General features: G+C 42.8%; 1 protein-coding gene across 2 annotated transcripts in view; it reads left to right on the top strand.

Moving 5' to 3' along the window:
* The window catches only part of LOC118426252 (WSC domain-containing protein 2-like), a 56048-nt gene that overhangs the window by 13544 nt on the left and 26473 nt on the right, over positions 1-16031 (top strand). The window contains exons 1-2 of one of the 2 annotated variants that reach the window (XM_035835525.1): positions 4856-5653; positions 15599-15719. In XM_035835525.1, coding sequence (XP_035691418.1) covers positions 5212-5653; positions 15599-15719 — 563 coding nt within the window. In that variant the 5' untranslated portion in view covers positions 4856-5211. Of the gene's footprint in view, positions 1-4855; positions 5654-15598; positions 15720-16031 lie in introns of those variants that run through there. The other variant, XM_035835527.1, reaches the window with a different exon arrangement.

Genomic DNA, 16031 nt, shown 5'->3' with positions numbered 1-16031 from the left:
GAGTATACTGTCTGAGAATCAGATGACATGATACAGTTTCACAATGTTTCTGTTTAAAAGCTTGATAACTGCAACTACTAAAACCAGTCCCAGGCGCCAGGATTTTTGCGACCGTGTCACGCCCCTGTACCACCCGATACTGCAATTTTTAGAAATCCCTCCGCGTCACGTACCCAGGTCATCACTCAGCCTCATATATTTCCATCAGCATGTATGTGTCACTTGATCTACTATCTAGCCTAGATTCCAGTCTTCTTTTCAGCTATTGCAAAGGCGCCGACACCAAAGATTTGGCAGATCGTGCAATGAACTTCATAAAAAATACAAAGTTTACATTTTTAACGATTGTTTTGTCGACTTGTCGTTTTTTTTCATGCCTCAAATGATGAAACCATGGGACGCATAAATCTTATCTTGATAGCTGTACGGTGGCTTGACAATCACCAACTAGTGGAGATGAAGCTTAACATGATTCCAGGTAATATGTCATCAACTGGTTCTTCAACTACAGGGCAGACGTCAAAAAAGTTATGGCTGTCCATAGGAAAACATGCTGAAAAACACTATAAGAAGGCTTCAAAAAGTACAAACCCATATTTCAGTTTTAAAAATTTTTCTACACCAAAATGCCACCTGGGTCTAGTTTATAACCATACAATAAAACGGGACCTACAGGGTTGTTCGGTTGAAACTCATGCTGTGTAAAAAAAAACCTCACCTTTGAAGCCAGTTCCATGCTGATTTAACCCGAAGCTCCCAACAACTCAAATCCATTCTTACACCGCAAATAAACTGATGAACTGAACAAAGTTTGACCAACACGGGAAAGCATAGACCCTGCCTGTTCCTTCTAACTTAAAAGGTCCCAAATTTGGGCAATTCTTTCAAGGAAAAGAAGGATTTCAGGTAGCACTACGTATACAATAGTATTGTCATTTTGCATTTTGTGCCCTCAACTGCGTAACGCAACTCTGATGTCAGCCCTACTGCGGTTGAAACACTCTGCAGTTGTATATAACTTGTAATCAGTTGTCAGTGTGCTTGGTGAGAGAACGTGCCATCGATGTTTTGGGACCGTGGTGTACAACGGAGGAGTTGAAACAGAAATAAACTCCAGCACGGAGCACGGAAGGTTATAAAAACACAAGCTGGAACAGTGGAGAACTGTTATCGACAAGGCTCTGTTTATTTGAATGTGGGTAAATCGTCAACCCCTGCGGGATATTTGTCGTAAACGTCGTAAAATGTCCTCAGACAACGATACATGGAGTGCCTCTAGATCTGTCGTTTGTATTTGATGTATTTGCAGCGACAGTAGAAATACAGTCAAATTAGAACAAGTTGTCACGTGTACCTTTCCATTAATGTCTTACATCTTACATTATTTTCCCACTCACTCACTCGCTCACTCACTCACTCACTCACTCACTCACTCACTCACTCACTCACTCACTCACTCACTCACTCACTCACTCACTCACTCACTCGAGTCCTTTAAGTGTTCACTATCAACAGGTTGAACTGTATCTACAAAACCTGTATACAAGGTTTGGGAACCTACTTTTACTGAGTATACATGTATAATATCCTTTCGTATACGCTATATTACAGGTGCATTTTTGCCCTACCGATGGTTTTCAACATATTTGTATATCAATCGGTCGTTAACTACTTAGAGTTTCTCCTTGTAGTCAAGCTTGAAGTTATATGTGTATTTCTCATCCACAAGGAACTCATCGATATGAATGAACCCAGTCCTCGATCCTTTTATTGTGTATGATTTATGTTAGTCATGACATTCCCTACATTTAAGTGAGCGAATTTGTCTTGATCTAAGAGTAAGGCCGCACATTTTATCGAAGCCAATCAACCAACCCCCGCAACGTTCAATCTTCGTCAATGTTCTGCGCTCTAGACAGTCTAATCCAGAGCGGTAACTTCAAGAGAGCCCTCCGTGCTTTTAGCGAGCGAAACTGTCAACATGAACCGTCATACATTTTAACCAGGGCACTCTATTCCTGAATATCACTCAGACTGATTTCAAGCATGGTTGACAACTATCTTCAGACAGCTGTGATTTAGCCAGAGCAGTGACGATCTTTGTGCTTTTGAATAAGCGAAACTGTCAACATGTACCATCGTACATTTTAACCAGGGCGCTCTTTCCCTCAATATCCCTCAGAGTCCAAGCTTGGTCGACAACTATCTGCTCTTTTCAGTCAGCTGTAATTTAGCCAGAGCAGTGACAATCTCTGTGATTTTGAGTCAACGAATTCGAAACTGTCAACATGTGCCATCGTGAATTTTAAGGAGGCAGTCCTCCAGCCAATATCTTTCAACGTGTTCAACACTTATGTATCTATTTGCTCTCTATATACACTCTCTATCGGTGCGGTAACTTCAAGAGAGTCGCGCTTATTAATATCATACTTGTGAGTGGGCGAAATTGTCAACATACAACGCTGTGCATTCATTCACTCAATACATTGAATAATGCATGTATGCAGTGGTGTAGCTTCGTCCAATTGCAAACTACCTGCTCACTCTAGGTTTCTCAAATGTGCTGTTTAATTGTAGTTCATCGATTGTGCAAAGAAGGGTTTGAATAAAAAGACAGTCGTCCATTTATTACACGGAAGTTATAAAACAGAGACCAAAAACTGTAGATATACATCCCCATAAATTAGCACATGTAGCCTCGTCCATTGACCCTATGACTTGGAATGTCTGCCATGTTTGATAAACGCGTAGTTATCCCACCTCTGAACTCTACTTCCTGTCACTCATGTAAGTCTGACTTTTGTGATGACACCATCTTTCCACTCACTCCCTGCTACTCTAAGGTACTAACAATGTATTCACACTACAAGCTTAAGCACACAAACACCCAATGACATGTACACTTACACCGAAAACAAAGCCTCCATACACAGAGCCGGCCAACCTCACTGCACTTGGGGCACCGGTGTAGCACTGCGGGGTTCGTTCACTGTGGTACTGAACATGTTATGTTATTTTCGCCATTTTTTTTCATAATTCAGATACTGCGTGATACGTAAAAGTATGACGTAGAAGACAAGAAAATAGTATTACGCAAAACGCAAGTAAATTCGTTGTTTATCACTGAAATTCGTTATCTTTAGAACCCCGCAGTGCCACACCGGTGCCCCGAGTGCAGTGAGATACCACCTTTAACCATTAGACCCGTTCTCAGTGGATTAGTCCAGTCTGTACACCTGTTATAACTCACCAGTCTGTCTCTCCGTCAGGATGGCTTAGCGCGGGTGTTAATGTGCCCGCCCGGAGTGTGTTTTGGCAGGATTTGTAATACCCTGGGAAACCTGCTCGAGAAGCTTCGCAAATAAGAGTTACCGATCCCCTGCCTAACGCGCGCCCTCCCGCCTCTATGCACCCGCCCCACTACCAGCTGGCCCCACTTACGCCGGTCCCCAACATCGCTCGCTTCTCGAAAGAGGCTCGTGTTAGTAGGGGCCAGCTGGTTCGAGGGCCGGCGGGTGTTAGGCGGCGGGTGTCCCGTGCGTGCGTGTTGTAGGGATCGGTAAACTTTGCGTGCCTCGTTAGGAGTCTGCGTTTTCCCAGGGTAGATTTGTAAGAGATGTAACATAAATCCTTCCGATTCGTCAAAAGGGTTTGCCACTACTGTGGATTTAAACCTATATTTATAGCTATTTTACCAGATAAGCTGGAAGCTGTATTAGTATATCTATTGCACCAAAAAAGTAAGATGTAATAGTTACGATTTTTTTACTCTATTTTCTCATTGGAGTTCACCGCATAGCTTTCTCATTTTCATGCTAGTTTTCAACCTACACTGTGCTCTGTGTGATTACATCACCATTTCTTCAAAGTCAAAGGCAATGGCTGATAGATAAAAATTGAACATATTAGCGTTTGATCTGTAAGAAGATGTTATATTGATTAAAATTAGCTCCCATAATATCCCATAAGATGTCATCCATATAACGAAAGCAACATGGCCTACGGACATTGGGTGTTATCCACTGTGTCAACGGCACGATTACTATTAGGTGGAACCCTCTCATTCCAAGTGAACCATACCCATGTGTACCAATTTTTACACCTGAGTGTAAGAAATACTACCGGTGACTTAAAAGAAATAAATATTGTACTTGACTCCTGGAGACAAGCGACGCCATTTTTACACCTGGGTGGTGTAAAGTCATCTAATCTGTCTTTCTCAAGGACGGCGTGTCGGAGGATTCGAACCCAGGACCTCTGGGTCCTGAGCCAAGCACACTTACCGTTACACCAATACGATAATATGAAGGCCTCTTATCTGTGTTACCGTCGTAAAAGAATTAGCTTACAGGAAAACATTATTCACTGCCTGATACTGTTTGACTAAAATCCCGCCCTGTCTAAGGCCAAAGAAAATTAATGTTGTGTTTACGGTCCATACCAAAAAATCGATAAGTAGAGTTTTTTTGTGGATTTCCGCCAAAGTGATTCAACAAAGGATGTTATTGTGTGACAATACAAAATTGAAATTCAGGACACATATTATCACCGTATTTTATTATATAGCTAAGCACTGTACAAGCACAATTTCATAGTGTGACAGAAATAAGAAGAACGTGACACTGTGCCACAACGTTTTCTTATACAACGATGTCCGATTGAAAATTTGATGTTTCTTTCCAGCGGTCGACCCCAAAAGCAGGCTAGGTTTTAGCTAAGGTCATTTCAATGGCTGTAGACATAGCGTTTTCCCCCATCCCCTCGGTTGTTAATACATCGTCCCTCTCTACTAACTAACGTTACTGACTGACCCCTTCCCCTGGGGACCGTCCCCGCCAATCTTGATGAATGTTGTGTCAGCACAGCTCCAGCGCCGGCCCGTGAGGCTGGCGACCCGCGCCTTGACACTTCCAGCCTTTCCACGCGTAATCTGCCGCCCAGATTTATTTAGGAGCCCCTCTTTCCGACCGTGATTTTCATGGTTAATAGATGAGCGCGGGACTCTGCGTCTGTATATATAGAGTACGGTTTAGGTTGTCCTGTATTTCGAACGCAGCGCCGCTATACGAGGAGGTAGCATGAGATAAATTGGGCTTGCCACACACACACACGCCGTGTACAGAAAGGAAAGTGTTCGCCCGAGATTTGCCGATAACTACAAGGAGAAGGAACGCACGCGCTGGGGTTGTCTTGTTCTAGGAGGAGGTGTTGATGCACACAAGAATGGTCCTGCTGTTGACAGTGAAGATGCAGCGAGCTCTGAGAAGGATTGGAACCCGTGTTCGCACTCTCTTGCTCTTCGGGGTTATCTTTATGGCGATTCTAGTGTTCCAAGTGGTGACATGGAAACCTGAGTCGGACCTCTCCGCGGTGTCCCGGAGAACTGGCGACAGCGATGGCGGGGCAGGACGCGCATCCCACCGCCCGGTTCACGGTGCCGTCCCGGTGAGACAAGCGAGCTCTCCCCGCGCGGATGATGAGGTCGTCTGGGGCGAAGGGCCTCGGGATACAGGCAAGACCTTCTCCGCGATAAGGAAATCTGAACAACTTGAAAGTTTACCGCTTCAGACAAGCCCTTTAGCGAAAACAGGCGGGAAGTCGAACCTCACGATTCTTCCTCTCATGAACACTGTCTTCCTCCTAGGCATGAACGGTAAGACATCTCCGTTTTCTTAAATCTTGTATCATTTTTTCGGTTGGGTTTATGGCATGAGATTATGTGTAAACTGCACTTTACACAAGACAAATAAGGACAAATTTTTCCGAGGCCGGCCGAGACTTGACCCTCACCCGGTCAGCAAGTCCCCAATGGGTAGCATATGTTCCAATGCGATACAGGTTTCAGCGATGTCAACGTGATGGAAGGGTTCTTCGCTAGGGCGTTCGGCTGGAGGTACTCATCGGGTCCCAGCGTCGGGTCACTTTTTCTTGTCCCCTCCAATTATTACCATATATACATCAATGCAAGATGTGGTTAGAAAGGGGCTTCTTATGTTCGAAACATGCTTTCCTTTTCTTGTAACCATATGTTGTAGTTCTAGGAGTACCGCATTCAGTGGTCGCAGAAAAATTGACAGTTATGTACATATTCTTTATCCTTCCTCAATTAGTATCGTGATAATCGTACATGTAACGTTATACCTTACAATAGTACACGTGTTTTGTACATACGTACGCTGTAATTCTAGGTGTATTGTTTTCCGTGCACGTGGGCATAAAAACGCATAGAAATTTTTTTTCACTGTGTGATACTGATATACCACAGTGTACCGAGTCCTAGGTACAACACAAGTTGTAACCAAGAAGGTCTTTTGGCGTTACGTATTCTTCATTCGCTCCTCAATGGCAGAAGTCATTTTCTTTTTTGAAATATCGTTTTTTTTTCTCCGTGGCCGCAGAAACATATCGACATCGCTTGTGTCCGGCGGACCGACAACTGCAGAAAAATTGGATAAACGCGAAGGCCGATAATATATATTGATGTCTCGGTGTTTCCTACTTCGGAGGTAATTGTACGATCAATGGTGAAGGATAGGGGAACGGACAAGTCCGGCGAGGGTTTTACCTTCGCCAAGAAGGTTATGTTTTCGGTAGCGTTTGTATGTGTGTACTGTATGTGTGCGCGTACATGGGTTTGTGGAAGACCTAATCTCCAAGCAGATGCTACGCTAGCTTCAGATAGTATCAAAAGCTGCCAGAGGAGTGAAGTCGGCCTAGTTTGGATGTTAATTATAGTAGCCTTTGTTCTAGCCGACTGAAGGCAGATTCTACATGGCGAATGTACACATATTGGCTGACTACACTCCTTTACTTGGCCAGTTTGGTGCTATCTTATGCCATCGTAGGATTTGTTGGGAGAGTATAGAAGACCAGCGTAACTCGAAAAAGACATATTCGGCATGTAAGTATTTTTTCCGTAACATTTTTCGGAATGTTTTTTTTTCATCCTTTTAAAAAAGTTTTATGAATTTGGCTTCAGAGTAGCACAGTGACACAGACAATTGTGTCCAAATAGCCAGAGATTTTCGAATATCTCTAGCCTATGTAGCACAGGCAGAAAAGAGAACAATGTCAGAATAACCGAGCGGACGTTGAACTCAACGTTTATGCACTTTACCTGCAAAAAAAGGACCTGAGGCCAAAATCGTTCAAGAACATTGGCTGCTAATGAAAGGTAGAAAACCTTAATAGTATATCTTGATGAGGAAGCCAGGGGGGGGGGGGGTATTTCCTGAGAAGCAATAATTTCTTCAGGAATCTTTTAAACGCACTTTTACCCATCTTGAAAAAGATTGTCTTCAGAAGGTTATCTCATTTTTCGTGTGTGTGTGTGAGGGGGGGGTGTAGGGTAATATTTTCAGACGATTTAATTTGTGTGTGTGTGTGGGGGGGGGGGGGTCGCGGTCGAAGAAGAACAACTGAATGAGGCTATTTAACACAAAAGATAGATCATCTTGAGATGCGTACCTTACTGATACACCTGGGGCCCCTCCTTGTATTTCGAAGTGGAATAGTCCAGAGTGATATACAAGTCAACGTGTACGCAAAGACAGATCGGTATGATCGTCGCCTGGGGGCCTTTCCCAGAAAATTGGACTTGAAAGGCGAAATGTCATCAACCGTTTGGTTCCATTTACATTTGATGAGCGGCGCATTTCATCAAACCATACCGCTTGCCAACATGTGTTCTATCTGAAAAGCTGTGCATACGTATCGTTCTTCAGATTTTGCATTCTTCCTGCTTTTTATATTTACCTTCGCGGGAGGGAAATATGTTGCTTTTGCTCAGTTCTTCTTCATCTTCCCCTACGGATAAAAAAGATAAGGTCGATGACCTGGACCAGACGGCGGTCACTATGGTTACTGGAGGTTTAATATATGTGAAGTTTGAATACACAATGTAGCAAGTGGCAGCAGGATAGTACCGAAGGGGCTGGGCACCTTATATAGAACACATTCAATAACCTGTTACACTTGACATTGCGAAGCTTCGAAGGTGAACGTTATGCATTTGCTTGTAAATTTGCCTTTTTCTTTCTTCTATTTCGTCCAGAAACCTTTAGACACACAATACATCCACAGACTGCATGGCTCCAGACATAGATTTGATTTTATGGTCTTTGCTTCACCAAACAAAGCGCTGCATTTGTTACGGTGAATCCATATCACATCATCCCGCGCTGCGTCTACGTCAGTACCATCAAGTAGCTCTTATACACGCAAGAACGGCCAAAGAAATATTTGATTTCTGTCAATACGACGCGGTACTCTGTGCAACGATCCGTACTATATTGCCGGCGATAAAAGCCAGCATTACGGAAGAACTGCCTCGGCGAAATGGCCGCTCGCGTCCCGGGAATGTTCCCCATAAGAAGCCGTAAAAGCCCGCTTAGAGCTATCCTGTCGTCTGTATTAAACATAACGTCTGGTTACGGTTCAGGGCTTTGGGGGTCGGACGTTTGGAGATCGACGTTATTTCCTGACCTTCAGTGGAAATGTGATATGAGAGACAGGGCATGAATATCTTATACAAACAACAACAGTTAGAAAAAATCTTGAACCTCCTCGAAATATTTGTAATTTTTCTAAATTTCTTGTTTTATTCCTTATTGTGAATTTCTCACCAATTCCATGCAATTCGTTTTTTAACCTAGCTCTCATATTGTGCAACAGACATGCATATAGCAGGATGTTGAAGATGATATAAAATGAGATAACCTATTCTTATACCATTCTGGGACCTTTCACCTAACTTCCTGTAAGTGTGAATGTGCACACCGTCGTTCGATGAACCATTTTGAGGTCAGATTCTACCTTCTCCAATTTCTTTCAGTTTATGGTTACACTATCCACCCCCACCCCCACCACCCTACTCTCCAAGCAGAGGTTAGGCTCCGGCTGTTTTTTAACGTTTTTTTAATCGTTTTTATCGAGCTTTCTATATTTTTTATCTTGCTGTATCGAGCTTTCTATCTTTTTTATCTTGCTGTATCAAAACCTGCTGTTTGGCTGGCGTACTTCAAGAAAAATGACAAAATAGAAAGCCCGATAAAAACGACTAAAAAACCGTTAAAAAACAGCCGGAGCCTGTACCCTACCCCCTCAAATCCTGGAACCTAATACCCGGTATTCAGCACCTGTCACTCGGAACCTTCCCACGACTTGCTCTCGACTATTCTCAAACTACGTATACGGTCGGTGCTGTGTTGGGAGTAGCAGTTCTTCTAGCTCCAGTTCACTCATCTGATTGCATCCATGCAGAATTTGACTTTTTCGACTTTGCTTCTTTCTAGCCTGGTATCCAGACACATTACGTAGTCCCCGAGTCTCTTCTATACATGGGATGTCCGGGAGCTATACAACGTCTAGATACCAGGCTAGTCATGGTCGGTTAGCTTTGTGGGGCAGGGGCTTTACTGGTCTAAATATTTGAAAGAAGTCCATTTCTGTGGACAGATGAAAGGACGCGCTAGGAAGGTTTGCTCTCTGAATTTGCCTCGAGGGCACCGATGCCACGAATTCTTGACAGAAGCGTATACGTACGTTCAATTTTCTATCATCCGGGGCAATGGCATTAGGGTAGATCTAAGATCTGAGGCCATAAGATCTAAGATGTCAGCATTCAGTCACACGTACATTCCCAGACTGGTGACTATCTGGAATAATTGGCTGCTGACCTGCGTTGTTTTGGCGAGTTAGCAGCACATCAGTCTTATGTAACACCATTTAAACGATTACACTTTTGAAGGCTACATACAACAGATTTAGTACCATCTACTGTATCGATCTTCCTTGTAACTGGACCACTTGCTGTGGTTGCAGTTTTTGCCTAGCATCAAGTTGTAAGTTGTATGCTGTGAAGAAAAAAGATCAAGACGTGAATGCTGTTACAAAGATATCTTTGTACAGAATGCATTACAAGGATGACACATTCGAAACTTAGTATAAGCTTTACATACATTTAGTTACACTTGGACACTGGGAAGCTTTAAGATATTTTTCCATGCTGTAGTTACTCTCGACGATGGAATCCAATAAATGATCTAAAAAGTGCACCTACAGTTTAAAATTAACACACTAGAATATCTGAAGCAAATAGTTAACAATATCATCTGTGAAAAATCACTTCATAATATGCAGACACAAGAAATTTGAAAAAGGATCGGTGCTTTTCTGGCTTAACGGGGTTCCCAAACCCTCTTTCACAGCCCACACCTTTAGAAACCCCGTAGGCTACACGTACAAGTGTTTGAGAGGAAAAATTATATCAAGCATCACTTAAGCTGTCTGCATACCAAAAATCATGATGATCCGTTTTATACCTCTTCTTGCGTTATTCCCTTCCATAGTCTCCCCAAACCCCCTTCACAGCCCACTCCTTTAGAATCCTCCCGTAGGCCAGAAGTACAAGTGTGTGAGATGAAAAAGTTATATCAAGCATCACTTAAGCTACCTACATACCAAAAATCATGATGATCCGTTAACCCCATCTTGAGTTATTCCCTTTTAAAGTCTCCCCAAACCCCCTTCACAGCCCACTCCTTTAGAATCCTCCCGTAGGCAACAAGTACAAGTGTGTGAGAGGGGAAGCTGAGCCGCAATCAAAACGAAAATGTGATTTCCTGAGTACTTGAACCGGAGTGCCCCCCTCTGAGGCGCATTCATCATCGCGAACGTCGGAGGCAAAGACGCGTTCCCCCAACACGTGCGCCGAATATGAAGTCGTCACAACTAGAGTTCCAAGACCTCACGCCTCCGTGAATAATCTGGAGTTTCTAGTTTGTAATTGCAGTTTTCAATTATGTAAATAAGGCTGCGCGCACTCTCACTACACTTGCGCCAAGCTTGCGTCACTGCGGGGTTCGTTCACTGCGTCAATATTTTGTTATTTTATTCGATTTTTTTTTAAAATCTAGATATTGCGTAATACGTAAAAGTATGAATTAGAAGACGACAAAAGACACATTAAGTAAGAAAATCTGTTCTTTATCTCTGAAATTCGTTGGGTATCTTTCGAACCCCGCAGTGACACAAGCTTGACGCAAGTGCAGTGAAGTGAGTGCACATTTACATGTATACATCACATGCGCTGTTTGTTGTTTGAAGGTCAGTGTATGTAGGGCAATATACTGTCATAAGAGAAGTAGGTCGTGTTTATTAAGTCATAATATGCAGCAAATTCACGACTGTGTGTGATGATTATGTGATTAGCGATTCCTTTGCTGGATGACAAGGTCGCTGGTTCGATCTCCAGCTTGATTGTCGGGGATCTGAACCTGTTGACATGTTATTGATTGAAGTCTTTCGAAGGCGACGTTGAGCTGCAAGTCTAATCAAAAGAATGGAGTTTTCAATTCGGTTCTTGGCCCGCAAGGTCGTAGGTTCGAATCTCGGCCCAGTTTCGGGTTGGTGTCTCTTGAGTTCTGTCCTCCGTGTACGTGTGTGTACGGGCGCCACGTTAAGGTGCACTCTCGCTGGACTTGGGGCACCGGTGCGGCATTGCGGGGTTCAAAATATACTCAACGAATTTCAGAGATAAAGAACGAATTTTCTTTTGTGGGGGGTATTTTGTCGTCTTCTAAGTCATATTTTACGTATTATGCAATATCTAAAGCATAACAATCGGAGAAAATAACAAAACAGTGCCGCAGTGAACAAACCCCCAAATGCCGCAAGCGTGCCCCAAGTCCAGTGAGAGTGCACTTTAGCGTGTTTAGAGGCCCCGCAAACGTTTTTACCAAAACACGTTAAACTCACCACACACATAGATAAGTGTTTGCGTGTGGAGGATAAAGCCTATATTTTTCTTACCACGTCTGTACTAAACTCTATAAGTGCACAGTGACCACAGTTTGAATATAGAGGAGAGATGGTAGACATTTTTCTACAGTCAAACTTGGTATAAAACAGTTTGTTTACATGAAGATAGGACTTTGAAACGCCAGAGGACGTCGGATATTCCACCAAATAGAATCCTTTATTTATGGCGAAATAGACCACCGATTTCAGTATTGCCCATTCACAAGCTTTCACAGATGGATAGGTCCATGTTCCAGTCCAAACCTGGACCTGATCTTCTGGACCTGGACCGTACCTGGACCTGAATTTTCTGTACATGGTACCAACCCCTACACAAAACAGTTAATTCTCCTTCAGAGAAGAGCTAAAGGAATCAAGTACTTCCAACAATAGACACAGAACGATGTGCACATCGATTACCAAGCAATCATCCCTCCCAAAAGCAACCCGTCTTCAATCAGAGAGGAGCTAAGAGAATTTACCACCATCCACTATTGGGGAGAGCACTGATTTATTAGTTTATTACAACGCAATTTAGCGCTCCAAAACCAATTTCTTCTCCTTCAGAAAATAGCAAATAGAATTTAGTACCGTCTCATTGGGGTAGATTCATTCGTTTGAATATTTACTGTAACAGCGCAATCGTCCAATCCCAAAACACTTTTGAAGAGGTAAGGGAATTTAGCATCATTAATTAGAAGATGGAAATCATTTTTACGTTTATTACCACACAATGATCCAATTCCAAATCAATTCAGAACGGCTAATCGAATTAAGTAAGATCAATAAGACGGAATCAATGATTTGTACGTTCATTTTAACGCGTTCATTCTTGTATCCACCCCCGCGAGAAAAAGTCATACCGATCGAAGTTTTTCTTATGAAGAATTCTGTGCAGGAGTTCTAAACTACTTGCACTTGTAAACACGAAATTAAGAATTTCATACCTCCCTGAAATATTTGTGTTAATTTCTTCTTGATATTCAATGTTGTGCATTTATATCTTATTCTGTGTAATCCGTTTTTCAGCTGACTTGCATAAGACAACAGATATGAAAAAAAAAACAGTCAAAGCTTTCAAAAGTTTTAGGGCTGGCGGAACTCAATAAGCATAACAGAATAAAAAGCCAGATAAAAAAGGCTATAAAAACGTTAAAAAAAACAGCCGGAGCCTAACCTCTGCTTGGAGAGTACTATCCACGCGTTTTGTGATGGGAAAATAAATAAATACATATTGGCACTTTTTGATCAACTTTTTTTCAAAAATAGATAATAGCATCCGTTTATAGGTGACGGTTTTAGGTCTTTTTATAATGTCTTTTTTCCCCTTTTACATGCGTTATTCTTGAACGACAGTATGTACATGCGGCTTGTCGCAAAAAACTGCCAAAGTCGATAATCCACTTCAGATTAGATTGATCACGTGGATTATTCCACCGCGCGAGAAACAAATACTGACTTAACGACCGGATTACGATGATCCCCTGGATTCAACGGGTCTTCAATGATTGGTTCCGCGTGTTTTTGAAGTACCGTAACTGTTTGGGGATAAAAGAAACCGGGGCTTCGTCAGTCAAATTAGACCAGACGAGCTCTTGCAGGGCCCCTATCTAGTCCAGTTCAGCGCTGCCCGCCTGGGAAATAACAAATGCAGTGATAATGACGTCTGTAGAAACAAGTTTTAGTTTCTGGGACGCTTCGTGGTATGTTTGACTCTCGGTGTCAAGTCAAATTTCTGCCCCCCACCAAATATTTGCCCCACACTGCTTGAGGGTTGTCGAATCCTGGTTAGCGCTGCCCAGCTGGGAAATAACAACTGCAGTGATAATGACGTCTGTAGAAACAAACCAGTTTTAGTTTCTGGAACACTTTGTAGGATGTTTGAATCCTGGTGTCAAGCCATATTTCTGCCCCCGCCAATTATTTGACGCAACGCTGCTTGGGGGTTGTCCAATCCTGGTTAGCACTGCCCATCTGGGAAATAACAAATGTAGTGATAATGACGCCAGTCTGTCGAAACGAACAAGTTTTTGATTAGGTTCTGGAACACTTTGCAGGTTGTTGGAACCCCGGTGTCACGCCAAATTTATGCCCCCCTCCCCACCGCCACCAAATATTTGCCCCAACACTGCATGGGGGTTTCCACTCTACCCTAGGGGAGAGAACTGCGTCACACACGCAGAACGAGGTAATTTTGACGCAGAAGTCTGATTGGAATATTGGAGGAGGGGTCACTTTGTGTAGCCTAACCCGGTTCCCTTATCCTAACCATAACCTTAAATTCCTAACCATAATGTATCACTTAGCCCCTTGCAAAATTACAAGCTTAACCCCAACTTCTCACACGGAACAAAAGAAGATGATGACAGAGCAAACGTTTGGCGCATTGTCGATTGTGATAAGCACGAGACAGATCTAAGCAGCTAGCTACACCCCCATTAGCTATACGGGCACTCGTGCTAATATGAGCAAAGCATTATTTGGAATTCTGCTGGCGAGACGACTCATATATACCCCTTGGTCTCTAAACAGTCAGCGACATTCTCGAAATAGGAGAAGTTCTTACATTCTTCCCCCAGATGACTAGAATCGAACATATTCAATATCTTGACACCGTAATATCACTTGATGAATCTCTTATATTCAGGAAGCGCCGAAAGCGGAGATTGCGTACAAAGCTTTTCAGACAAGCTCACCACTTCGCCAAATGCACGCACTTGACAGAGTGACTGATAGACAATTTCTCGCTAAGGGAACTTCGATGATATCTTGTAATCTCCGATCCGTCTTGTAATTTCTTAACAATGCTAATGATTCCGAGCCTGGAGCCTGTGCGAATTCTCTGCTAGGATTTCATCGGAATTTTTTTACTTTGACATCAGAACGAAGCGTATTTATCTTTGCGATACTAGTAGAACGCTGTAGGGCACAGCCTCCCGATGCAGTCTTCCATTAGAATACATAGAAAACATATCAGAAAAAAGACTGTCAAAAGTCACCTACCCAAGGTTTAGTCGGTGGTAAACTCGCATTGGCAGCAGTCTGACTTCTATATTGTCTGTCTAAAAAGTCTCGGTCATTTCCGTACGGTGCAAAGGGAATTTGCATATCAATGTGAACCAACATGGACGCTGTTTGAATTGCCCCGGTATTTTTGTTCCTCCATCGACTGAAAATCGCATCATTTCCTCACCATCAGACGTTAAAGCTGCATAAATCCTAAAGATAAGTATTTACTTCCAAATTTATCGTAGAAATTTATTTCGTTTCGAGGATTGTTTTCTTCTAAAAGGCACTTTTGCAATTTCGGGGCAGGAAAAACTCCATCTTAGTCTTTCTGGCTTCGATAGTTCTTTTCGTCGGTTATATATTATCCTATTAGTTATAAAATAAAGGTATAGGGTAAAACGTAAAATCCTTATTACTATAACAATAAGGACCAGCTTAAGTTTTGATGTAATGTTTTGATCGAGTGGTGCTAATCATGAGTGTCGGAGTCTTTTATATATTTGCCTTATTTTTGCATTATAGAAGTTGTGACATCTAAAGATTCATACAACTCTGTCTGTAGCATTGAGTCCCTTGAAATATGTTGTACTTGATTGGAGACGTGTGAATAACGTAAAACAGCGTATCTAGCACATTTTGTTATAAGGTGAGATTCATCTTTTATATGCTCAGGACAGAATGGACAGAACCTTTGGTCAGCAGGGGCTACATTGTAGAAGTAGTATAGTATATGTCTGTTTCGATATTTAGTTTATGGCGATTATATTGACTTATGACGTTACCGTTGCAGTGTCGTATATGGGGTGTTACCAAGACAACGTGCTGCCCAACCGGCGGGCTCTACAGGACGACTTCTTCGCGGACTACCGGAGGATGACCATCGAGAAGTGTCTGGCACACTGTCGGAGGAAGTAAGTGGATCTGTGTTACGGTTGGGGCCTGGTCGCACGTTCGTCGTACGATTGTCGCACGTTCGTCGTACGATTGTCGCACGATCACAAACTGAGGGCATTCTTGGGATAGTCGTGAGTGTGTCGTACAGAATTCGTAAGCGGTTGGCTCTGTCACAGCTAGCCTGCTTGAAAATCCTACGACAAAATTGTACGACGGCCTATGAGGAATGTGACCACGCCGCTGGACTCTAACTTTCACATACGTTATCATTTCATAGGTCAACGTTCCTAAGAACGTTTTCATGGAAAGGAGTCCTATATTAGACCAAT

Source organism: Branchiostoma floridae, chromosome 11, assembly GCF_000003815.2.
Source record: "Branchiostoma floridae strain S238N-H82 chromosome 11, Bfl_VNyyK, whole genome shotgun sequence".
Lineage (NCBI taxonomy): Eukaryota > Metazoa > Chordata > Leptocardii > Amphioxiformes > Branchiostomatidae > Branchiostoma > Branchiostoma floridae.
This window is presented reverse-complemented; position numbering and strand designations above follow the sequence as displayed.